The sequence below is a fragment of the Heterodontus francisci genome, chromosome 40, assembly GCF_036365525.1.
Source record: "Heterodontus francisci isolate sHetFra1 chromosome 40, sHetFra1.hap1, whole genome shotgun sequence".
Taxonomy (NCBI): domain Eukaryota; kingdom Metazoa; phylum Chordata; class Chondrichthyes; order Heterodontiformes; family Heterodontidae; genus Heterodontus; species Heterodontus francisci.
The window spans coordinates 4856767-4883460 of record NC_090410.1 but is presented as its reverse complement, the minus strand read 5'-3'; the positions used below and the strand labels follow the sequence as shown (position 1 = coordinate 4883460).

Sequence of the window (26694 nt, the reverse complement as noted above, 5' to 3'; positions counted from 1 at the left end):
GCCCCCAGTACTTTCCCAGCTCCACCCACCTTTCATGAGAGTTTAGACAGTGGGTGTTAACAGGAATCGCATCCAACCCTAATCCTGTCCTCAGTCAATGCACGTAACCTGCACCACTTGCCTGCAGGGTTCACTGCATAGTGAATAAGAGCAGGAATTTTGAATGATTTTTTCTCACCTTAGCCCAAGGATGCTGAGACCAGTTTTAATGATTTCACATTAAACACAATGGAGGTTGAACTCAGAACCTTTGGTTCTACAAGGCTGAACTTTACACCATTCAATACCATCACCTGCTTGATTTGAGGCTGTTGTATCCAGTGCACTGAGTTTGTGATTTGCTGTTGCTCTGCCAGCATTACACTGTAATCAAGTCTCTAACCCAGTGCACCTCAAGCAAAGTTTCCTTTATGCAACAACTTAGCTAGCCTCAGCAACCCTGGATTACAGAAGAGGTGGTGGGAGTTGGGATTGGTGGCAGATCTGCCAGAAGTTCTTACTCCTGACCCAGTGATCCCTTTTTGAATTTTATGTGTGCGCGCGCAAACACGTCGGATGAAAATGGGATCAGCTGTGACGCCCGCTGCAGTTGAGCAGCCTGCACTGAACATTCACTGCCTAAGTTCCAACATGACACTTTGGCACTTGGACAGAGTATCGTAGCAGGAATTTGTGAGGAGATGGCAAAAAATAAATCATCAGGATTTGTATAGCGTGCGGACCTTGCGGCCTCATTATTCTGTCACACTGTACAACCGGCAGTAGAATACTACAATCACTGCCTGCATTCTCATCCTTAATAAGTAATAATTCATTCGGAAACATCTCATCAAAACACTTCTCACCATAAATTACTCTTAGAGTGCAGTGGCTATAATGTACTCCTACATAATTACTTTGCATGGAGAATTTTATGTCTGTCAATTATTTTTAATTTGTGTATATCTTGCAATGGAATGCACTTTAGTTTCTAAATTGAAAAAGCCCTTAGTGTTTTTTTTTTGCATCCCTCTTGAGAATCGGTTTACAGTGTTATGCTTCACCCTGGCAGGATTTGACGTTCATCTCAATTATGTTCGGGAAGAAGAAGAAGCGGGTGGAGATCTCGGCACCTGCTAATTTTGAGCACCGCGTTCACACTGGCTTCGATCAGCAGGAGCAGAAGTTTACCGGGCTTCCGAGGCAATGGCAGAGCCTCCTTGAGGACACAGCCAAACGGCCTAAGCCACTGGTTGACCCTTCGTACATCACGCCCATTCAGCTTGCTCCACGTAAGGTACGTTGCACAGTCATTACTCACAGCTCTCTGGAGGCTCAAGATGTGATAAACCATTGATTAATCAACCAGGATGATGCCAAGGGTGGGAAACCTGTGAGGAGAGACTTTGAGATACTGGCACTGTTCCCACTGAGAAGGCCAAGAACAGGTTTTAATTATGATTTTTAATGGTCCAAATAGACAAAGGCTGTTTCCTTTGATTGGAGAGTCAATGATAAAGAGTGATCAATTTCAGAATGTCAGGAGAAATTGGAAGAAATGTCTTTTGCAGAGTGGGTTGTTGGAGCGTAGAATACTTTGCTACAGGAAGTGGTTGAAACAGAGGCTGAGCATTGTATAAATACAAATTGGATAAATAGTTGAAGCAGAGTAAGATATAAGGGAGTGCACAAGGCAGTGTCATTACTTTTCAATTGTTTTAGCAAAGAGCTAGCACAAGTGCAATGGGATGAATGGCCTCCTTTTGTGTTGTATGCTGTTGCGTTATCAAAAAACATCTTTCAACTACCAAGGAGTCTATTTTTATGAACTTTTTAAAGATAAAACATTTCATCAGAAGCTCCCCAGTGCTGTGGGTAAACATTGCGATATTGAGCTGTAGAAATTGACGGATCTCTGCTTTGGTCCCTAATCTGTGCTAGCTAGCAGCTGTCATCCAGGCAAACAGCTTCAAGTGCTACAGTTGGCTTTCTGAGCTAGAGGGGTGAAAAACATCAACATATTGTTCCATTCTTACCTAATTGTAGCCAGAGAATCACTTGCAACGGCTTTACTTCCTTCTCTTCGTTACCTCTGGTGTCCCTTAAGGATCTATCCTTGGCCCCCTCTTATCTCTCATCTACATGCTCTCCATCAGGGATATCATCTGAAAGCCCAGAGATTGTTTTCACATCTAAGCTGATGAGATCCAGCTCTACCTCACACCACCTCTCTCGATTCCTCCACTGTTGCTAAATTATCAGACTACCTATCCGACATCCAATACTAGATGAGCAGAAATTTCCTCCAAATAAATATTGGGAAGACTGAAACCATTGTTTTCAGTCCCCGCTCCAAACTCCATTCCCTAGTTACCGACTCCGTCCTTCTCCCTGGCAACAGTCTGAGATCAAGCCGGTCTGTTTGCAACCTTGGTGTCACATTTGACCTTGAGATGAGCTTACGACCTCATATTCTCGCCATCACTAAGACCACCTATTTCCACCTCTGGAACGTGCCTGCGTCTGAGCTCATCTGCTGAAATCCTCATTTATGCATTCATTACCTCCAGACTTGACTATTCCAACACATTCCTGGCTGGTCTCCTATATTCTACCCTCCATAAACTAGAGGTCATTCAAAACTCTGCTGCCCATGTCTTAACTTGCACCAAGTCCCATTCCCCTGTCACCCCTGTGCTCACTGTGGCTCTGGTAAAGCAACATCTTGATTTTAAAATTCTCATCTTTGTTTTCAAATCCCTCTATGACCTCGCCCCTCCCTATTTCTGTAACCTCCTCCAGCCCCACAACCCTTCAAGATTTCAGCACTCCTCCAATTCTGGCCTCTTGGAGCAATTAAAATCAGGGATGCTCATCATTGGTGGCCATACCTTCAATGGCATAGGCCCTAAGCTCGCTACACCTCTCTGCCTCACTTCCCCACTTCCTCCTTTAAGACACACCTTAAAATCTTTGATCAAGCTTTTGGTCATCTAACCTAATACCACCTTATATGGCTCCGTATCATATTTTGGTTTATAATACTCTTGTGAAGCACTTTGGGGTGTTTTATTATGTTAAAGGCATTCTATTTAAATATAAGTTGTATCATATCTACCCCATGTATGTGATTGATTCTGGATGTGTTCTGATGTTGGGAGCAATTATTAAGCTAAACAACAGTTTTGCAACCATTTGCAGAAAAAAGTACAAAAGTTATTCTAATATTGCCGGAGATTATTTAGAGTAGGGACAGCCTTCGCGAGCCACTTATTATAAACCCAGGGGAGGAACTCTCAAACTCTGCCTTTGTTCCCATTAAGTGGAGATAGATGATCAGCCATGATCTGTTTGAAGGGCAGAACAGACTCGACGGCTGAATGGCCTACTCCTGCTTCTAATTCCTATGTCCCTATGTTGTTCCTAGTTGTATAGATCTCAAGTTGCTGATAGATTTGGGTGTTTCCATTTAGAATTAATCCTCCAGTGAGGCTGTCTGGGTCATGAAATTCAAACAGAGCAAACTAGCAACAAAAGAAGTATACACACAAATCAGACTAAATGTCCAGCCCTTTCTGAAATATGTTGCCAAGGTTCGGGGAAGCCACATGTGGCTCAAGTTAGGACACTCCGCCCGGTTTAGTCATATTTATTTGTTTGGCATCAGCACTCGATTTACCCGTTGTCGGAGGACCGGCTAGATGTCTGGTTTGCCATGTTTTAAGCGTGGTGATGGTTGCTATAGCGTCCAAACTACTGATAACTACATTAGTTAGAGTTTCTGTTTGCCTTGTACAAAGTGTCCTTGTAGGAAGCACCTCAATAATCTTAAGTGCAAGAGTATGTTTAGATACAGTTTGGCAATACTGTGGATGCTGGAAATCGGAAATATAAACAGAAAATGCTAGTCAGCAGTTCAGACAGCATCTGTGGTGAGTGACTCAGTTTAACATTTCAGGTTGATGACCTTTCGTCAGAACTCGTAGAGCATTGCTACTTGGCCAGCAAAAATACAAGTGTTTTATCAATCATCACTTCAACTGTGTTCTTGAGATAACTGGTTTACTTGCACTGAGAGTTGGATTCAGTGATGCCTCCCAAGATTTGTCCCTGGTGAGGTCATCAGACGCTGCTTAAATGAATCCCCAAATCCAGTGATAGGCTAAAAGGAAACTATTAGATAAACCTTGGTTATAGCTCTTTGAGCTATCTGGTTTGTTTAACTGGGCTCCTATTGATGATTACCCCCTCTTTAAATGAGGCTGCCCATCTTCATCCAGTAAGTGAGGAAGTCCAAGTGAACTGTGACAATCATCTTTTTGATTTTTCTGAAGTTACCCAGTCAATTTAAAATGTGTGCATTGTGAGGGATCTAAGTCTTTGATGACATCTGGTTCAGAAATGCTTCAACTTTTCAAATTTGTAATTCCCTTGAAGCCTAGAATTTTACTGAAAATGTCCTAAATCGTTGGAATCTTTGCTCGTTACTGAGATTCCAGAGTTCCACACCAGAGGGGTCTTCATTTGAAGTTTCATTTTGTTTGTTTGGTTATAAGTTGGTGGATGGGTGTATCAGTCTAGGACCTTGCTGGACTTCAGAAAGTTGAACTTTTAGCATACAGTGCAAGCTGCTTCTACGTAACATAAGAAATAGGAGCAGAAGTAGACCATGTGGTCCCTCAAGCCTGCTCTGTCATTCAGTATGATCATGTCCGATCTTCTGCCTCAACTGCACTTTCCTGTCCACTCCCATATCCCTTAATTCTCTGAGCGACCAAAAATCTAACTATCTCAGCCCACAATATCCTCCTCCTTAGGCAGTCCCTCGGGAATGAGGAAGACTCTCTTCCACTCCAGGGTTGTGGGTCCTGAGGTGACTGAATAGTCCAATTCTGGATCCACACACTCTGCCACAGGTGGGGCGAGCAAATGGGATGCTCGAAATTCCGAACGCTCCTTCCATTGTTTGCACTTGGTCGCTGCCTGGGCATGTCAAAGTTGTTCGACCTGGCTGGCACTGTCGCGGATGCTTCTTCTCCATTTTGGGTGGTCTCGGGCAAGAGATTCCCACGAATTGGTGGAGATGTGACATTTCAGTCTAGCATATACTTAGCAGTGGAACAACCCTCTGGGATAGACAATTCCAAAGATTCACGACCTTTTGAAAATATTTCTTCTCAGTCATAAATGATTGACCCCTTATCCTGAACCTGTGCCCCCATGTTCTAGATTCCCCAGCCTGGGGAAACAACTTCTGTATCTACATTGTCAAGCCCCTTTAGAATCTTGTATGTTTCAATGAAATCACCTGCTATTCTTCTAAATTCCAAGGGGCTCAGTTTACTCAGCCTCTCATCACAGGACAACCCTCTCATCCTAGGAACCATTCTAGTGAAACTTGGCTATACTGCCTTGAATGCAATTGTATCCTTCCTTAGCCTAGGAGACCAAAACTACTATTATTTACATTATTTACAGATCTCCCCAGTATTTCCGATTTTCCATTGTAATCGGACACGGAGATTGGTGAGGAGCTTGGAGCTGTTTGTTTTCACATCGAGGATTCTCTAACTCCCTTGTGACCTTTGCAACTGTACATATAGCTACTCAATTTCAGTAGTGCTGCCTGTGTAGAGCGTATGTCTGAATGCTTTACAAGGCTGAGGGAAGTTGTAAAAGAAAAAGTTGGGGACAGAAAGTAACAATTGTAATGGATTGAATTGTCACAATGCTGGGGAGCAGAACATTAAAACAGGAACCTTGGTTGCACAAGTCACTGCTTGTGTGGGCAAATAAAGGCATGTATAATGTGTTTGGTTTTGGGCCGATGTGGTTTACTCAGTTGGTCAGTTAAACTTCATCTGTCATAAGTGGCACCTTACTGTATAGGATTTTCTCCTTGCTCCCTCTTGAATTCACAAGCACGCAAGAAATAGGAGCAGAAATAGACCATATGGCCCATCGAGCCTGCTCTGCCATTCAGTATGATTATGGCTGATCTTGGGCTTCAATTCCACTTTCCTGCTGGCTTCCCATATCCCTTGATTCCCTGTGAGACCAAAAGTCGATATATCCCAGCCTTAAATGTATTCAATAATGGAGCATCCACAACCCTCTGGGGTAGAGAATTCCAAAGATTCACAACACTTTGAGTGAAGTAATTTCTCCTCATCTTGTCCTGAATGATTGATCCCTTACGCTGAGACTGTGTCCCCATGTTCTAGATTCCCTGACCAGTGGGAACAATCTCTCAACTTCTACTCTATCAAGCCCTTTCAGAATCTTGTATATCTCAATTAGATCGCCTCTCCTTCTTCTCTTCTTCTTCGGCCTCCTTGTCTCGGGAGACAATAGGTAAGCGCCTGGAGGTGGTCAGTGGTTTGTGGAGCAGCACCTGGAGTGGCTATAAAGGCCAATTCTAGAATGACAGACTCTTCCACAGGTGCTGCAGAAAAAATTGGTTGTCAGGGCTGTTACACAGTTGGCTCTCCCCTTGCGCCTCTGTCTTTTCTCCTGCCAACTGCTAAGTTTCTTCGACTCGCCACACTTTAGCCCCGCCTTTATGGCTGCCCACCCGCTCTGGCGATCGCTGGCAACTGACTCCCACGACTTGTGATCAATGTCATGTCGTGTTTGCAGACATCTTTAAAGCGGCGACATGGACGGCCGGTGGGTCTGATACCAGTGATGAGCTCACTGTACAATGTGTCCTTGGGGATCCTGCCATCTTCCATGCGGCTCACATGGCCAAGCCATCTCAAGCGCCGCTGACTCAGTAGGGTGTATAAGCTGGGGTTGTTGGCCGCCTCGAGGACTTCTGTGTTGGAGATACGGTACTGCCACCTGATGCCAAGGATTCTCCGGAGGCAGCGAAGATGGAATGAATTGAGACGTCGCTCTTGGCTGACGTACGTTGTCCAGGCCTCGCTGCCATAGAGCAAGGTACTGAGGACACAGGCTTGATACACTCAGACTTTTGTCTTCCGTGTCAGTGTGCCATTTTCCCACACTCTCTTGGCCAGTCTGCACATAGCAGTGGAAGCCTTTCCCATGCACTTGTTGATTTCGGCATCGAGAGAAACTCAAGAGAATATAGGCCCAATTTACTCAGTCTCTCATCATAGGACAACCCCCTCATCCCAGGCACCAATTTAGTAAATCTTCGCTGCACTGCCTCCAGTGCAAGTATATTCTTTCTTAAATGTGGAGACCAAAACTGCACACAGTATTCCAGGTGCGGTCTCACCAAAGCCCTGTACAATTTTAGTAAGACTTCTTTATTCCTCTACTCCAATTGCAATAAAGGCCAACATGCCATTTGCCTTCCTAATAGCCTGCTGCACCTGCATGTTAACTTTGTGCATTCCTGGTTTGAGTACCCCCAAGTGTCTCTGAACATCAACACTTACCAGTTTCACACCTTTTAAAAAATATTTTGCTTTTCTATTTTTATGACCAAAGTGAACAACTTCACACTCCCCTACATTATACTCCATTTGCCATCTTATTGCCCACTCACTTAACCTGTCTATATCTCTTTGCAGCCTCTCTACATCCTCCCCACAGCTTACCTTTCCACCGAGCTTTGTATCATCAGCGAACTTAGATACATTACTCTCTGTCTCTTCATCCAAGTCATTAATATAGAGTGTAAATAGCTGAGGCCCCAGCACTGATCCTTGCGGCACCCCACTATTCACTGTCTGCCAACTGGAAAATGCCCCATTTATGCTCACTTTCTGCTTCCTGTCAGTTATCCAATCCTCTTTCCATGCTAATATATTATCCCCAACACCATGAGCCCTTATCTTGCCTATTAATCTTTTATGTGGCACCTTATCGAATGCCTTTTGAAAATCCAGGTATACTACATCAACTGGCTCCCCTTTATCTACCGTACAAGTCACATCCTCAAATAACATAAATTTGTCAAACAGGATCTCCCTTTAGTAAAATCATGCTGACTTCTTCTAATCATACTAAGCTTTTCCAAGTGCAATGTGAAGACTTAATAGTTTCAAGCATCTTCCCAATGACTGATGTTAGCTAACTGGCCCATAGTTCCCTGTTTTCTCTCTACCTCCTTTCTTGAAAAGCAGCGTAACATTTGCCAACTACCAATCTGAAGGAACCATTCCTGAATCTAAGGAATTCTGGAAAATCATAGCCAGCGCATACACTATCTCTGCAGCTATCTCTTTTAGAACCCTAGGATGTAGGCCATTTGGTCCCGGGGACTTGTCAGATTTTAGTCCCTCAAATTTCTCCAATATTTTTTCTCGACTGATAGCAATTTCCTTAATTTCCTCATTCTTTTTAGCCCTTAGGTTACTGCCTATTTCTGGTATGGAACTTGTGTCTTCACACAATATTTGTTCAATGCTTCTGCCATTTCCTCATTCCCCATGATTTCTCCCGTCTCTGCCTCGAAGGGATCAATGTCTACTTTAGCTACTCTCTTCCTTTTTATGTACTTATAAAAGCTCTTACAATCTGTTCTTATATTGCTGGCTAGTTTACTCCCATTCTATTTTTCCTTTTTTAATCAACTTTTTGGTGGCCCTTTGCTTGTTTCTAAAACACTGCCAGTCCTCAGACTTGCTACTATTTTTTGCAACATTGTAGGCCTCTTTTAGTCTAATACTCTCCTTAACTACCTGAGTGAGCCACAGATGGGTCTTTCTGAACGAGTTTTTGTTTTTGAATGGAATGTACTTTTGTTGAACCCTTTCAATTGTTTCTTTAAATGTTTCCCACTGTTCATTTACCGCCATACCTTCCAGTCTGTTTACCCAATTAACCTTAGCCAGTTCTCCCCTTATACCTTTGTAATTGGTTTTGCTTAAGTTTAAGATTCTTGTTTGTAATTGAAATATGTCACTTTCAAACTTAACATGAAATTCAATGGTATTATGATCACTATTTTCCAGTGGATCTTTCCTCTGACATTGCTTATTAACCCCGCTTCATTACACAATATCAGATCTAAGATAGATTTATCCCTAGTCGGTTCTACAACGTATTGCTCCAAGAAACTGTCATGAAAGCATTCTACAAATTCATCTTCTCGGCCACTGTTGCCAATTTGATTGTCCCAATCTATATGCAGATTAAAGCCCCCCACAATTAATATGTTACCTTTTTTACATGCTCCAATAATTTCCAATTTAATGTTTTATCCAATAATATAACTACTGTTAGGGGCCTGTAAATTACTTCCACCAGTGTTTTTTGACTCCTGCTATTCCTAATTTCCACCCAAACTGATTCTACTTGATCTTCTGAGGCCAGATCCCCCTCCTTAATGTCCTTATGCCATCCTTTACTATCAAGGCTACCCCTCCTCCTTTGCCATTCTGTCTGTCTGTCCGAAATATAGTGTACCCTGGAATATTTATTTCTTAACCGTGATCTTGTAACCATGTCTCGGTAATGGCAATTAGATCGAAATCATTTACCTCTATTCATGCCACTAGTTCATCTACCTTATTACAGATGCTTCGTGCATTCAGATAAAGGAACTTCAATTTCATTTTTTACCTCTATTCCCTGCAATGACCTTATTTGCCAATGTACAGTTTTTGTTAAACTCTCTGTCCCTTCCTGTCCCAATCTGTTGGGAGTTACCCACATCACTATCCTGCTCCGAGGCCCTGATCTCTCTGTTTGGATTTCTAAATTTCCCTTTACCCAAACCTCCCAGTTATGCTATTGGCTAGGACACTGGTTCCAGCCCGGTTCATGTGAAGCCGATCCCAATGGGATAGCTCGCTCTTCGCTGAGTACTGATGCCAGTGCCCCAAGAATCGAAACCCCTTCTTCCCACACCACTCTTTGAGCCACGCATTTACTTCTAATCTGCTTGACCCAGTGCCAATTTGCGCGTGGCTCAGGTAACAATCTGGAGATTTGATGTTCTGCGTTTTTGTTTGACCCGACCTCCTCAAATTCTGTAAGCAGAACATCATTTCTGGTTCTACCTATGTATTTGGTTCCCACACGAACCACGACAACCAGATCCTCCCCCTCCCACTCCAGGTTCCTCTCTAGCTGCGAGGAGATGTCCTTAACCCTGGCATCGGGCAGGCAACACAACCGTTAGAACTCCCAGTCGCGATCATAGAGAACAGTATCTATCCCCTTGACTATGTCTCCTATCGCGACCGCATTCTTCTTCAATCCCCCCACTGGAATGGCATCTTTCACCATGGTGCCATCGTCAGTCTGCTCATCCACCTTGCAGTGATTCTCTTCATCCACACAGGTAGCAAGGATCTTTAGTTTTAGTTTTAGAGATACAGCACTGAAACAGGCCCTTCGGCCCACCGAGTCTGTGCCGACCATCAACCACCCATTTATACTAATCCTGCACTAATCCCATATTCCTACCACATCCCCACCTGTCCCTATCTATTTCCCTACCACCTACCTATACTAGGGGCAATTTATAATGGCCAATTAACCTATCAACCTGCAAGTCTTTGGCATGTGGGAGGAAACCGGAGCACCCGGAGGAAACCCACGCAGACACAGGGAGAACTTGCAAACTCCGCACAGGCAGTACCCAGAATCGAACCCGGGTCCCTGGAGCTGTGAGGCTGCGGTGCTAACCATTGCGCCACTGTGCCTGTTGGGCAAGGTCAGGGGCTGAGGCTCCTCCATCACTACATGCTGATTCCACCTACCTGCCTCATTCACAGTCACATCCTCCTGTCCATGACCATTGGCCATCGCTAATGTTCTCCCTACTCTAAGGGGTGTGACTGCCTCCTGGAACAAAGTGTCCAGGTAACTCTCCCCCTCCCTGATGCTCCGCAATGTCTGCAACTCAGTCTCCAGCTCAGCAATTCTGATCTGAAGTTGTGTAAGCTGCAGACATGGTTGTCTGGGGTTGCAGTGCATTCCACAGATTCCCACATGCTGCAGTTGCAGCACACCACTGGCCCTGCCATTGCTGTACAATCTTTTTTTAGTCAATTAGTTAATAAGTCAAGCTGAAGTAATGGAAAGTTGCACTCACCTGCCTTGGAGTCAGAGGAAGAAGACTCACTAACTGCTGGAGGCTGAAAAAGATGGGAAAAGGAGCCCCTCTTTTCCCCCTCTGCACCGGATTCCCACGTGCACCAAATTACCAAATTCACTCTGGCAAATGTCTCAATCAGGCCAGCTGTCTCTTCAATATCGATGCATTCACCAGTTTCTTTATTTAGTTGTCTTTTTTTTGTCTCAGCTGATCTAACAATTACTGGATGTTAGGAATAATAGATTCAAAACTTGGTCATTTTTGTAATATGTTTTTCGCATTGCGACAGTGCTGTGGCCTAAAATCAAAAAAGTGCTGGAAATACTCAGCAGGTCTGGCAGCATCTGTGGGGAGAGAAGCTAAGTTAACGTTTCAGGTCAGTGACCTTTCATCAGAACTGGCAAAGGTTAGAAATGTAAAAGGTTTTAAGCAAATAAAGTGGGAGTGGAGCAAAAGAGAACAAATGGGGAAGGTTTTGATAGGACAGAGGGTCACAGAGAATAACTGACAAGGAGGTCATGGGCAAAGACAAAGATTGTGTTAATGGTGTGGTGAAATACGAAGTGTTAATGCAGAGAAGGTGTTAAATGAGAGAATAATGAAAGCCCTAGCCGCAAGCAAAAACATGAAAAAAAAATGAAGAAAAACAATGGGCAGGCACATGGTAGAAAAAAACTGTAATGATGAAGCAAAGTAAAATAAAATGAAATACAAATAAAAAAAATTCAAACTAAAACTAAAAAAAAGGGAGGGTCAGTCATGCTCTGAAATTATTGAACTCAATGTTCAGTCTGGTAGGCTGTATCGTGCCTAATTGGTAAATGAGGTGCTGTTCCTCGAGCTTGCGTTGATGTTCACCAGAACACTGCAGCAATCCCAGGACAGATATCTGGACATGAGAGCAGGGGGGGGTGTGTTGAAATGGCAAGTGACAGTGCTGTGGATCCTGATTGTCTTAATGTGAAGTAAATATAGGTTTCTGCACAGGAGAGGGAGGCAATGACAGCACTGAATCATGAGGCACAAAGAGCATACAGTTTAGGAGGAAAATAATGTGCTTCGAGATGGGCCTCACTGGATCTGGTGTCAGTCTGCAGCTATCTGTGCCTGGGACTGACTGGTACCAAGCAGCACGGCATTCCAGCCAGTGAATTATGTAACTTGCAGGTTAAGACATCTTCCTTTCTTTATTAACTGGCAAACTTTTGCTGAGATCTGAATCAGTTCAGTTTTTAATTCTGGTTTTGGCAATTGTCTCATTATGGTGATCTCAGTTTATGTAAGTATCTCTAGATAGTTGATATTCTGGAATACTGTATAATAGAGAATGCTTAATTACATCACTCCTGTAGTGGGTGAAATGCTGTTTTTATCCAGCCAGTTTTATTAAGGAAAATGGATTGTTCAGGCGTCAAGTCTCCATACAAACTTCAAAATCCATTCCTCTCATTAAGGCACTCGCAAATAAAAGTAAATAAACAGACAAATCTGATGATGGGATCCCCTATAAATGCTTTCAAGGCTTTTGCTTTAACGAGCATTGCTTTGGTATTCATTCAGTTGGGGTTGGTTTAAATTTGCATGGAAATTGTAAATGGCTTTCTTTTCAATTATGTTCATTGTGCCGGTGGTTGTTTTTCAGAGCACAAGCTAGCTGAGGGGTGCAAAACATAATCCAATTAGTAACTGCTTTGCATTTCAAGCACAAAACAGGGCTGCTGGTTAGTGTAGACTCACTCCAGTGATGCATTCAGAAAAGAAATGGGCAGATTTGCACTCATTTTCAGGGAATATGGTGACAGTGGCCTAGATGCACAGGGAGAGAGTTGAAAGTGAAACTAGATGGGTTAAGTGCCTTTTTTCAGTCTCTCTCTGCCTTTAGATCTGAGGCAAAATCTGGAAGAGTTGTAACTGAGTGAATTGGATGATAATTGTTTAATCAGAAACTCTTCATCTTACTTTGTTCCACTGAAATATCAGAGGATAACTCAGTGGGGTTGACGAGAGAAACACATGGTGTGGTGGGCCTGGGTTTCTAATTAAAAGAAAACCCTTGGAGTGAGTGGCGTTGATGCACGTTCACATAGTAATCTGATGTGGATTGGTGTCTGAAATTCCCCATGCGTGATGTGCTTCCAGGGAATTTTAGGGAGACTCCAAGCAGAAGCTGGCACTTCCCTTGCGAGAAAGTGAGTTGATGGGATAACTTGTGCTCACCTCCTTGGGAACAATTTCAGAGCAGCATGGGGTATGGTGGGGAGAAAGGTAGTTCACACACCCCTTGGGAGCAAGTTTCTGGTATAAGTAGTTTGAGTGAATAAAATATGCAGCACAACAGGATCTTCGTTTAGAGTTTTGAAGTCTTCACGTTTTTGAACAGAGTTATGGGTGTGACTCAGTCATTATGAATTTACATTTTTGTTTTTTCCCATTGAATATTTTCAACCGTTTGTCTTTTATGTGCAGAATTTTTTTAGGTACTGTACTATTAAGTACTTTCTTCTGTCTTTGGTTTCTTTCTTGTTTCCTCATCTCCCTTCCCTTTTCAGGTTGTTTGGAAAAGTCGGAAAGATCGCTGGCCAGAGCTTGGCCTTTAGCAGCTGATAGGCGTGCAAAATGGCCATGATGTGTAACTAATATCATAGAGTCATACAGCATAGAAACAGGCCCTTTGGCCCACCGTGTCCATGCTGACCATAATGCCTATCTATACTAATCCCACCTGCCTGCATTAATTCCTTATCCCTCTATGCCTTGCTCATTCAAGTACCTGTCCAGATGCCTCTTAAATGTCACTACTGTTCCTGCCTCCACCACCTCCTCAGGCAGCTCATTCCAGATACCCACTATTCTTTGTGTGAAAAATTTACCCCTTTGATCCCCTTTAAACCTCCTCCCTCTCACCTTAAATCTATGCCCTCTAGTTTTAGTCACCCCTAACATGGGAAACAGACTCTGGCTATCTACCCTATCTATGCCTCTCATAATTTTATATACCTCTATCATGTCCCCTCTTAGCCTCCTTCGCTCCAGGGAAAACAGACCCAGCCTATCCAATCTCTCTCTATAACTCAAGCCCTCCAAACCAGGCAACATCCTTGTGAATCTTTTCTGCACCCTCTCTAGCTTAATCACATCTTTCCTGTAGTGCAGTGACCAGAACTGCACACAGTACTCCAACAGCATCACTGTCTTTTTCTCACTCTGTCCAATCAAAATGGCATCAAGCCTGTAGAAAGTGAGGGATAAAATCAAGATGAATCCAGAAATCTCCAGGCCATTAAATTTCAGTTCATTGAAATGAGTGGGTAGCAAATCAAGGCAGTAATGTTCAATTTCCTGACCTAGTATAAGTGGTTACCACCACCTTCCCCTGAACCCTCCAGCTCACTGCCCCCTCAGGGGGTCAATCTGAGATGACTGTAGGTTGCTTAGGAGAGTTCTTGTCCAGGATGTTCTTGCTTGGTTCATCAGGTCTTTTCCCCATCAGGTTTTTTTCGAATGAAGCCATGAGGTCTGTCACTTGTACCTTGTTGATGAAAGACCAGTAACATTCTTGGGTGGATCAGATAAAAAGAAACCTGGAGGCAGAGGCAGGAAGCAGCGACCTGGAGCTGCTCCCTTCGTACACCTGGAGGCCAAGATCACACCCACGTTTGTGGTGATCTGGTCCTTGCTGATTGGTGCCTTCAACATCAACAACATCATCAAGAGCTAAGGGAGTAAACCCTACAAAGTCTGGAGTGGAGTCCCATTCGGCGGTTGGTGTTTCCTTCAAGTTAGCACCTCTGGCAACTCCTGCAAAAGAATAGGCCCCAGCCATACAGGCTTTCACCTTTCTTCTGCACACCAGCCTACGAGGTCGAGAGGGGGGTGTAGACACTAGACATGTCTACATCTCCTAAAACCATGCCTAGGCTACACAGCAAACATCTTCATGTGCAGCACTTGTGGCAGAGCCTGCCTGGCCAGGTTTGGGCTTCACAGCCATCAGCAAGGTTGCACCAAAAGAAGGCACCACACCTAAATAGATTGTTTGCGTGTCCGCCAACAACAGTAAAAGTGGCGCTGGAGAAAGTTCACTAAAATAAAAGCAAAATACTGCGGATGCTGTATATCTGAAATAAAAACAAAGTGGTGGAAATACTCAGTAGGTCTGGCAGCATCTGTGGAGAGAGAGAAACAGAGTTAATATGTCAGGTTGATGTCCTCTCATCAAAATTAGCAAAAGTTAGAAATATAATTGGTTTTGAGCAAGTGAAAGGTTGGGAGGGTGGGGGTGCAGGCGAAGAACAAGTATTTCCAGCTCTCAGAACTTCCCTTTTGTTCCCTTTGGCCCAAATCCATTGCTACAATTCTTTTCTTCCTCCTCTTTGCTGTAGGCAATGACCACTAAGGCTGCTGTTCCCTTGTTCTTCACCCAAGTGGCCATTCTTTATTCATGAGCTGGAGCAATAAATGCTGGAGAGTTGCTCACACCTGATCCTGCTTCTCCTCACCCGAGCCTTTGTTCTGGTGCTGTGTGAATCTGCCTACAGTGTAACCTCGAGTTGGCTCAGTGCCCAGATTGCATGCTGAATAAAATATTGTGCTGCTGCCCATAGCCCCTGGTGCACAGTGAATGAGTAAGCCCCATGAGATTGATGCAGTTGTACTCCTAATTTGGTGATTGCATTATGAATTGCATGTTTTTCTATGTAAACAGAAAGGCTTGCCTGTGATGTACAAAGGGACTGCTATTCTCTATAATTGAGGCCACTTGAATTGGCTAAATTCCATTTTTATTACGTGTGGTTCAAGTATTTTTACTGGTCTTTTGGGTATTGCATTCTACAATTCTGTCTTAAAAATTAGATGCCTTTACAGAATGGACCTGTATTTCCTAAAATGTAATGTGATTGGGATTAGTGTAACTCCTTGAATCCAGTTTCCGTTTTCAGTGCAACTGGGAGCTGCAGGAAGTGTATGCATTCTGCTTAAACTAAGGAGTGTGTGGAGATTGTTTGAACATGCACAGAATATTCTCACAAGGGTTTCATTGTCATATCTTTGCTATCTTTTAATTTCTTTCCCCCCAAAAAACTGTTAAGATTGGAATGGGGTGGGGGGTGGGGGGTCAGTTGAAAACTTCAGAGCTGAGATTAATAAATTTGTGTTATGCAAGGGTATTAAGGTGTGTAGATGAAGTTAAGATACAGATCTGCCATTATCGAATTGAATGATGGAACAGGCTCAAAGGGCAGAATGGCCGCCTCCTGTTCCTGCATTGCTCCTTTTGGATAGATAGTCCCATCCAACTTTGTATAAGAATAGTAGATTTTACATCCAGCTTCCCTCTCTTCTGTAAATGTGCCATTTCTGGAGACCCAGACAAGCGCTGCAATAGAAATATTTAAGTGAGCATTGCAGGTAAATCAGTGCATTGCTGTTATACTGCAGAACAGGAAAGTTTAATTACAACACTGTCTTTATCCTGTTTCTGCCTTAGTCCCGTGTACCCAATCCTACTGCCATATTCCTTTATTCTCCTTTCTCTCAACCACCTGTCTGATCTATCCTTAAATGTTGACATTGCTTCTGTCACTAACTCCAGTGCAGTCTCAGTGACATTGTGTCCATGATTACAGCGGGCAAAAGTTTATACCGGGAAATTAACGTTTACTATTTGTCATCAGAGATCAATTTCAGAGGTGCTGCTTACAACGTACTATATGCAGCAGTAATATTGACATAGAATTACATAGTATTTACAGCTCAAACAGGCCATCCAGCCCAAGTGGTCCCTGCACCACATGTGCCTCCTCCTACCCTCTTCATCTAACACAATCAACATATCCTTCTATTCTTTTTCCCTCATGCATAGCTGGCCAGGCCAGGATTTATTGCCCATCCCTAATTGCCCTTGAGAAGGTGGTGGTGAGCTGCCTTCTTGAACCACTGCAGTCCATTTGGGGTAGGTATACCCACAGTGCTGTTTGGAAGGGAGTTCCAGGATTTTGACCCAGTGACAGTGCCATGAAGCCATCATCGATTGTCATAAAAACTCACCTGGTTCACTAATGTCCTTTCGAGAAGGAGATCTGGTCTGGTCTGCATGTGATTGCAGACCCAGAGAAATGTGGCAGACTCTTAACTGTCCTCTAAAATGGCCCAGCTAGCCACTCAGTTGTCAAGGGCAATTAAAGATGGGCAACCAATGCTGGCCTTGTCAGCGAAGCCCACATCCCATGAAAGAATAAAAAAAGCCTCTATATCCTTTTTATATTAATATTGGAGACCAGAACCGTGCACAGTACTCCCAATTAACATGTTTAACGATTGAAAGTTTTCTCTCCCTTCCTTTGGTGCAATCTCGTTAATCGCAGCCTGTATGCTGAATTTTGTTGATATACATTGAGGATGTTCAGCACATTTACAAAATTGAGCTTATTTCTACTGTAGGAACTGAGGAAAGGACTGGATGTTCTACCATGCAAACCCAGTGGGGATACCAGCACCTTAACTGGCAAGTCTGGCCAGATTTGCCCCTCACTGCCCACTGTGCCTAGCCATGTGCTGTGCCTCTCCATATCCAGTCCAGCAGAAGTTGCTGTAATGTGTGATGGGGTCACTGTTAAGTTTACAAAGGGAGCGGCAGTTTAAACAAATCAGATTAGCAGTTGAAATGCTGTGAAGTTTAAAGGAAAAAGGAGCAAAAGCCAAATCAGACTTTTAGTTTAGCAGAACAAAAGGGACATGCAATCTGTGCAGGGTGTTGCCGAAAGCAAATTTTAACCAGGATTTTAAAAAATGTAATGCTGAAATCATCTAATTCTTTAGACGCCATATTAAAATAAACAGAGCACAATTTATTCTGTCCCTGTGAACTTTAAGGTTAGTCTTTAAATATAATTTAAAATCTCTTTAAAATACTCCTCCTTGATAGAGGACTGAGGTCCACACATTGGGCATTGTTGGGCTGGAAGAGCAGCCGGGACTCGGGCTTCCCTTAATTCCAGATGCAATTGCTGCAGTGATCATTGGCCCTGGGGAGCAGGGAGTGGTGGCAGTGGGAGAGGGATGCTGCCTTCCAGTGATCATTTGCAGTCTCAGGAAATCTGGACCCTGAAATTGATCAGAAATACTACATTCACACCCTTTATGTTGTCAGATCCAGCAGTGCCTTGCATGGAGCTGCTGCTGTGAGGGTGGTTAATTATCAGTGTAAAAGTGCCCAATGATAACACAGTTCAAACTGGACCGCAAGTGTCTTGGCATTTTGGCTACAGACTGGTGCTAAAAGAGCTCCGCGCAATTAAATAAAGGGCATGTAGAATCCAAGTACCGCAACTCCCAAAAATAAATTAGCGAGGCTCATGATCTAGATAAACATGCCAATCTATAAACACCAAAGGCATTTTTACATTGTCAAGATAGGTCCTAGGGGTAACAGTGTTTGAACAGAGACCCAGAACCTGCGTCTGCTGCTCTCCCTGCCCATCCCCTCCCCTCATTTATCTTTCCACCTGCCACCACTCTAGACACCTACCTTTGTAGCCTGGAGACCTGCAATTTAGGGAGCAAAATAAGGAAGGAATCTGCCTTTGTGCATTTAGCTGTGAACAAAGACTCAATGACAGGGTAGTGGGACTACGAGCCAGTGGCATTGTTTCCAAGCTTTTATTTCTATTGTATGGACAGTTTTCTCAACAGCCATTTCCCATGTTGGAATATTGAAGTGCGAGAGAGGTGTCTGTGACTGTGACTCTTGTAACAGCTTCAGCTACAGCTATTGGATCTATCCTAGTTTTTTTCCCCCTTGTGAGCTCTTGTCCTCACATTGTAGATGTAGTTGGTGGACCCGAGTGGACATAAGTTTGTATGAAATCACCCTTAAAAAACGTTCTTTTCTTCTCTGTAATACCCAAGTGAGAAATTCTCTTTTTACTCTTTTGCTTAAGGCAATCGCACAGGACACAGTTTACTTCACAGTTTAATCTGTTCCCTGTTGGCTTAAATTCAATTTTCTTTTCCTCTCTAACATATCGAGATACTAAGAGCAGTCCAACAACAGTGTGGTTTGTCAAGTAAACAAGTGGCCAGTTTGCCAGGAAGTTTGATCAAGATTTGTGAGTTTGCAAATAAAAAGTTAATTTCCAAATCTTTGTCTTGCAAGACTAATTATTTGATCAGCAAATCTCTCTGATATCACTGAACATTTACCAGATTTCTGGAATCAGTCATAGATTAAAGCCTGTCAGTAAATTGTTATGGCTCAGTGGTCAGCTCTCTCACCTCTGAGTCAGAAGGTTGTGGGTTCAAGTCCCACTCCATGAACTTGAGCACAAAATCCAGGCTGACACTCCCAGGGCGTTACTGAGGGAGTGCTACACTGTTGGAGGTGCATATTGACTTTTTATGTGAAATGTTTCTTTTTTTGCTCACATCAATGTGAGATGCTGGCACTGGGTGTTACATTTGGGATCCAGTATTGAAATTAAGCAGGCAGAGATTAGGTACAATACAATTTAGCAGTAAAGTGGTTGGATTAAGCAAGGGAGTTAAGGATCTGGTTGCTGAAGGCTGTGATGCCGATGTGGAGGGAGAGACGGTAAACCAACTTGGAGGAGGAGAGACGGTATGTTCTGGGGTAGATTTGTAATTATCCCTTTCCCAATCTGTGCTGTCGTTATCCCCTCCCCCACCCTGAGTTTCCAAGTACTTTATTCTCTCACAGGGTAATATAGCAGAGCAGGGTATAAGCACCAAGCCCCTGGTTGTTCCTTGCAACAAGATCGAAATTGAAACAGCTGCTGCCCTCTGCGGCTGACAGCCTTTTTATTACTCTTTTATGGGTTGTGAACATTGCTGACAAGGCCAGCATTTGTTGCCCGTCCCTTATTGCCTTTGAGAAGGTGGTGATGAGCCACCTTCTTGAACTGCTGCAGTCCATCTGGTGTAGGCACACCCACAGTGCTGTTAGGGACAGAGTTCCAGGTTTTTGACCCACAGACAATGAAGGAATGGCACTATAATTCCAAGTCAGGATGGTGTGTGGCTTGGAGGGGAACTAGCAGGTGGTGGTGTTGCCATGCATCTGCTGCCCTTGTGCTTCCAACTAGTAGAGGTCATGGGCTTGGCAGGTGCTGTTGAAGGAGGCTTGATGAGTTGCTGTAGTCCATCTTATATATGGTACACACCTGCTGCCCTTGTTTCCGGTGATGGAGGGAGCGAATGTTTAAGATAGTGGATGGGGCATCGATCACGTGGGTTGCTTTGTTCTGGATGGTGTCGAGCTTCTTGAGTGTTGTTGGAGCTGCACCCATCCAGGTAAGTGGAGAGTATTCCATCACACTCCTGACTTGTACCTTTTAGATGGTGGACAGGTTTTTGGGAATCAGGAGGTGAGTTACTCGCTGCAGAATTCTCAGCTTTTGACCTGCTCTTGCAGCCACAGTATTTAATTCCCCCGATTCCCATTAACTTCAATTTTACTATGGCTCCTTAATGCCACACTCATCGAATGCTGCCTTGATGTGAAGGCAGTAACTATTGTCACATCTCTGGAATTCAGATCTTTTGACAGGATTTTCGCCAAGGCTGTGGTGAGGTCTGGAGCTGAGTGGCCCTGGCGGAATTCCATCCTTCATCCATTATTCATGGCTGGATCATACACCAATCAATATTTGGTGCGAGTAACTTGTGGTTGGTAAGAACAAATGACTGTTAGTAAAATATCCTGTGCAATGCCTTGATGGCAGTAACTGCTGGTGCTTTTGTCAGAGTATCATGATGTGCTGCGGATCAGTGTTTCATCCACGGAACTGAACTTACAGCAACAAACCTTGAGTGAAAATGACACCAGATCAATCTCACATGAAAAGTCTACACCACAGTCTTATAGAGACACAAGGCTGTAACACCATTTGATTGTTCACTGAAGTGCAATCGATTAGTTCAGTAGCAAACAGATAAAGCAGTGATACCTACATGAGGCAGGCAACGTGTACATCCAGTGATGCCTGCCACAATCTTCAGTAACAGACTCATGACCTTTTAGTGCAGTAACCCAGCCAACCAGTCTTTGCACTTAGCAGAAATCACAAAAGCATGAAGTCATTTATTTTTAAAGGAAAGGCACAGAAGTTGCTGGTTCCTCAGTAGATTTTGCAGCAATAGATTTTCCATGTTCTTTCCTTGCACTTTGACTATCAAGCTATGATTACAATTTTCCCTGAGAGCGCTTTTGTTGAGGGAGGCAAGAAAGAGCTTTCATTGACAAAGCACCTTGTCATCCCTCAAGTATGTCCTCAGTGATTCGGTGTTGAAGTGTGGTCACAGTAAAGTAGGTAAGTGCGGCAGCCATTTTGTGCATAGCAAGATCCCACAGACCGCCATTAAAATGATTTGCGGTTGACGGTTTCTGGCGACATTGAGGAAACAATAGTACCGTCAGCTTTTTGCACTGACCTGAACAAATAAATCCGTGATTTGAGGTCTCATATGTAAGGCACTGGACTGCTCCTTCAGTACTGCACGGCATCGTGAGCATAGATTTTATATACAGATCTGGGATTATTATAAAGTATTAACAGCACATGTACAGGTCACTCGGCCCAGTAGGTCCATGCTCCACACAAGCCTCCTCCCACCTTACTTCATGTAACCCTCTAACATAGTCTTCTATACCTTTCTCCCATATGTACATAGTTTCCAGCAACAAATTCCACATTCTCACCACTCTGGGTAAAGAAGTTTCTTCAGAATTCCTTCTGGATTTATTGATTATCTTATGGGGAGACCAGAACTAGCAGCTATAAACATAAGTAGAAACACCTTCTCTATGTCTATCTACCCTATCAAACCCTTTCATAATTTATGACATTAAAGGATCAACCCTCAGCTATGTCTTTTCTAGAGGAAAGAGCCCTATCCTGTTCAGTCTGTCTTGATGGTTGTAGCCTCTCAGTTCTGTACAGTGTGCTGAGCTGGTGCTAATTGTAAATGGTGCAAGTCAATAGCTGTGGACTGTGAGCAGCATTCCAATACGTCAGAAAGGGAGTCTAAACGTGGGAGCTAAGAGTATGAGATGGGCTGCATTCCATTCTTTGGGCTACACAGGTAGAACTAAAGACACAGAGTGCTCAAACCTTTTCACTCAGCAACAATGTGAAGTGTAACTGTGTTGTCATTACAATGTAAACACTTGCTCAAACTCTGGGATAAAAAACACTTGCTCCGTCACAATGAGATGAAGTAGTTGCTGTTCAGTCTGCACCTTGTTCGTATTTACTGGTTTTAAAAAAGCACCATCAAGCCTATGCTGTTAGATCATAGCTTATGTATGATTTGAACTATATAAACATACCAAGAAAGATTGAACAGGCTGGGGCTTTTTTCCCTAGAAAAGACTCAGATTTTTATCACTCCATCACTGGAGGCTGTACCTTCAGCTGCTTTGTCCAGAGGCTCTGTCATTCTCACCCTAAACTCCTCTCTCCCTTTCTAGCTCTTTCTCTCCTCAAACCCTATCTCTTTGACCAAGCATTTGGTCACCTGCTGTGATACCTCTTGATGTGGCTAGTTGTCAAATTTTGCTTTATAACACTCTTGTGAAACACCTTGGAACATTTTATTACATTAAAAGTGCTATATAAATACAAGTTGTTGTTGAGTTGATTTGATGAAGGTCACTAAAATTATGAAAGGGTTTAATAGGATAGAGATGATTCTACTTTTGTGGAATTCCAAAACTGGGAACTATAAATATGAGAGCCACTCAGATCCAATAGGGAATTTGGGAGAAGCCTCTATACCCAGAGAGTGATGAGAATGTGGAACTCGCTACCACATGGAGTAGTTAATACAAATAGAATAGATGCATTTCTGGGAAAGTTAGATGGGCATCTGAGGGAGAAAGACATCAATGATTGTATGAGATGGTTAGATGAAGTCAGGTGGGAGAAGGCTCGTGTGGAGCATAAACACTGGCATAGACCTGTTGGGCCAAATGGCCTGTTTCTATGCTGTAATCTCTGTAATTCACCAATACCTCAGTGGATGAATGCACCATGGACTGTATCAAGGCCGACAATTTGATCTGAAGAAGGGATATGTGAATGCCTCTATAATGTATCCATGAAGAAATAGCTTGAAAGTAGAGATTTATAAACGTATGTGCAATATCATTCTCCCCTCCTCTGTTCTCCCCGTACTTCCCTTCTGCACACCTCCCTTCTCCCCAGTAGGATGCCTCTTCCATTTCCCTTTTTCCCCCTCCACTCATCAAAATGTCTCTGTCTTCTGCGGGCACCCCCCCCCCCCCCCCCCCCCCCCACCCCAACCCCCCAAATAACGCTTGTTTTTGTTGCTCTCTCTCCCCCCAACATTTTAAAATACAAATCAAAAAGCAGGATGGAGTTCATAAAAGTGATTTAAAATCACAGCTTAGGCAGGAACTGCAGTGGGTGGAATCCATTCACCTGACCCTTTATCTCCATATTACAGCTCGATTCTGTTAACGGTTCCAGACAGATTTCTGCCTTCAGTTATTCTAAAAGCATTTTTGGCAACGCACATTTAAAAAAAAACTCTCAGCAGAAAGATTCTAACTGAGGACCGCGCAACTTAAATGGTTCAGAAAAAGCAGTGCTGTTTACGACAGCAATGAGGTGCTGCTTGCTCATTTACCACTAGCACCTAACATTCTTTGTGGAAGAGTTCGATTATTTGTTTTAGGGTTCCAGCATTAGCATCTGATTGGTAAATCTGTATTTAGTCTGTTTCATTAGGTTAGGTGCCCAGATTGCATGGAATTAACTTTAGGGAGAAATTAAATTAAAAAGGCAGTAATTCATATTTTAGCATAGTTCCAAAGACACCAACAAGTATGTTACTCCTGCAGCCATGTGGGAGCTTGGACTGTGAGTGGGTTTAGGTGTAATATTGGCCAGCACACTTGGGAGGGTGTTCTGCTGTTCAAATACTTACACCTGAACAGGCCAGTAGTGTCTCAGTTTAACAACCAGTGCTCCCATAAAATGACGGTTCCAACAATGTAATCTTCCCTCAGTACTGCACTGAAGTGTCAGCTTAGATTACATACTGGGGTCTGTGGAGTGGGCCTGAACCTACAGCCTTCTGATTCCGTGGCAGGAGTCCCACCACTGACTTGGTGACATTTCCAGCTTTTTTGCATTTCTAACCCTTAGCTCAATAATTAGTTCCTCAATGAATGCTTCTCTTGGTCTCTGTGAATCAAAATCTACTTGTTCTTTGCTTTGTGTTTCAGGCCATTGTCCGAGGAAGCAAAATCGGAATTGACGGCTCTCTAAACTGGCTCCTGGACGAATTTGAGAATGTTTCTGTGACTCGTTCCAACTCCCTGCGGAGAGGGAGCCCACCCTCTCTACTCCGTCAAGACCCCATGCAGGATGGAATGCACAAGAATGGAATGCATGAAATCCACTCCAAGAGCACCTACCCAGCTGAGCTAGACAGACACCACGACCACAAGGGGAGAACTGAGAGGGGCAAACCAGGGTCCAGGGACGAGCGGGACCAGGGCAGAGACGACAGGCAAAAGAACCGGAATGCTGAGCGGGAAGATAGCCGGGCTCACCCACAGCAGCCAAGGGGGCAGGAGCCGAGCAGGACTGGGGCAAACAGGCCCAACCATCATAACGATAGGGAGCCCCGCCCTGATCACCACCGGCACCCCGACAACAGGAGCAAATTGCATGACAAGGTAGACGGCAGGAGAGACCAACTGAGCGATCGGGAAGGAAATCACGTTGGTTTCAATGAACCCACAAGTTCGCAGGAGCGCACATCGAGGCGAGAGAGAAATGAAAGCTCCGACAAGAGGCCAAAATCTACGTATACAGGCGAGAACAGCCCACAGTCCCCAAGGGATAAACGCCCCCTTTCTGGCCCTAATATCCGTCCTCCAAATGCTCCTGGTACAGATGGAGCAATGAAGGCCACGCACCAGACTGGGAGACCCTTCAATACTTACCCAATGGCCGAGACAGGGGCAAATAGGGGCGCCAGCAGTCAGGTCTGTATGGCACCTTGTAACCCACCTGCTACCCTCTTCATTAAAGCTGTGGTGCATAATTTTTTGCAGTGAGTGGGCAAAAATGTGGCTAAGTGTGAGGTCATCCACTTTGGACCTAAGAAAGATGAATCAGAGTATTTTCTAAATGGTGAGAGGCTGGGAACTGTGCAGGAGCAGAGATTTAGGGCTCCATGTACTGAAATCGCAAGTACAAAAAATAATTTAAAAAGCTAATTTTATCTCAAGAGGGCTGTAATTTGCAAAGAGCTGGAAGTTATGTTAGTTTTATATAAAACTCTGGTTAGGACCCTATTTAGTGTTCCGGTTTGGATAGCAACCTCAAGAAGGATGTTATTGACCTTTGATGGGGTTCCGCACAGATTCATTAGAATGATACCAAGGCTAAAAGGGTTAAATTATTAGGACAGGTTTCACAGAGTGGCTTTGTATTCCCTGGAGTATAGAAGATTAAGGGATGATCTAATTGTTTGAGATGATTAAAGGATTTGATGGGGAGAAACTATTTTCTCTTTTGGAGGGGGGGAGATCCAGAACATGGAGGCATAATCTTAAAATTAGAGCTAGGCTGTTCAAGGGTGATGTCAGAAAGCATTCCTTCACGCGAAGGGTAGTGGAAATCTGGAACACTGTTCCCCAAAGGGCTGTCGAGCTGGGGGCTTGAGAATTTGAGAATTTCAAAACGGAGATCGATAAATTTTTGTTAGGTAAGGGTATTAAGGGATTTCATTCTAATGAATCTGTACGGCACCCCCACGAAGGTCAATAACATCCTTCCTGAGGTTGCTATCCAAAACGGAACACAGTCCTCTAATTAGGGTCCTAACCAGCGTTTTATATAACTGTGTGCACAGTTCTGATCAGTGATGTGTACCTTTCAGTATTCAACTTAGCATCCAGTCTGGTGTACCTGTCCCAACAGATAAGCTGGTGTGGGAACACTTTGAATAAGTACATCATGTCTCACTTATTACCTAATGCACAGCTTTTTATAGCAGAGAAGTTGTCCATTTTCAATTCCTTTTCTCCATATATGTAACATTTTGCTAATTGAACTATCAAAGACCAGGATTTTTATTTTAAAAAGTCAGTTGAGTTTTTCATTTGGATCACTATAACCCAGTACATGCCTCTGCCCAGTCCAAAATAGGTGGGGTGACTTTGTTCAAGAGGCCCAGGTGCAGAATGGGGTCATGCAATTCTGCAGCAGATGGACCAGGGTCTACAGGGTTTTCTTCCATTGTCCCCCGCTCTCTCACTGACCCTGCAACAACTCTGGCTGAGAGAGTTATCTACCCTATTGCCAGAACCTCTGCCATTGCTGCACTGGATTTGGCCTTCAGGAGATCAGCCTGGGTAACATTTCCTGCCTCTAATCTTCCACCACTTGTGTTTTTGTTGACTCGTTTATGGATGTGGGCATCGCTGGCAATGCCAGCATTTACTGCCCATCCCTAATTGCTCTTGAATAAGTGATGGGGAGTCACTTCTTGAACCGCTGCAGCCCATGTATTGTAGATACTTGCACAGTGATGTTAGGGATGGAATTCCAGGATTTTGACCCAGAGGTGATGAAGGAACAGCGATATAGTTCCAAGTCAGGATAGTGTGTGACTCAGAGGGTGGCTTGCAGATG

General features: G+C 43.7%; 1 protein-coding gene across 7 annotated transcripts in view; it reads left to right on the top strand.

The window, feature by feature from the left end:
- LOC137352993 (serine/threonine-protein kinase PAK 4-like) overlaps window positions 1-26694 on the top strand; it is a 135882-nt gene that overhangs the window by 91692 nt on the left and 17496 nt on the right. For 6 of the 7 annotated variants that reach the window (XM_068018861.1, XM_068018859.1, XM_068018860.1 and 3 more), the window contains 2 exons: window positions 1052-1276; window positions 24273-25040. In XM_068018861.1, the coding sequence (XP_067874962.1) occupies window positions 1073-1276; window positions 24273-25040 (972 nt within the window). In that variant the 5' untranslated portion in view covers window positions 1052-1072. The remainder of the gene's footprint in view (window positions 1-1051; window positions 1277-24272; window positions 25041-26694) is intronic. The other variant, XM_068018862.1, reaches the window with a different exon arrangement.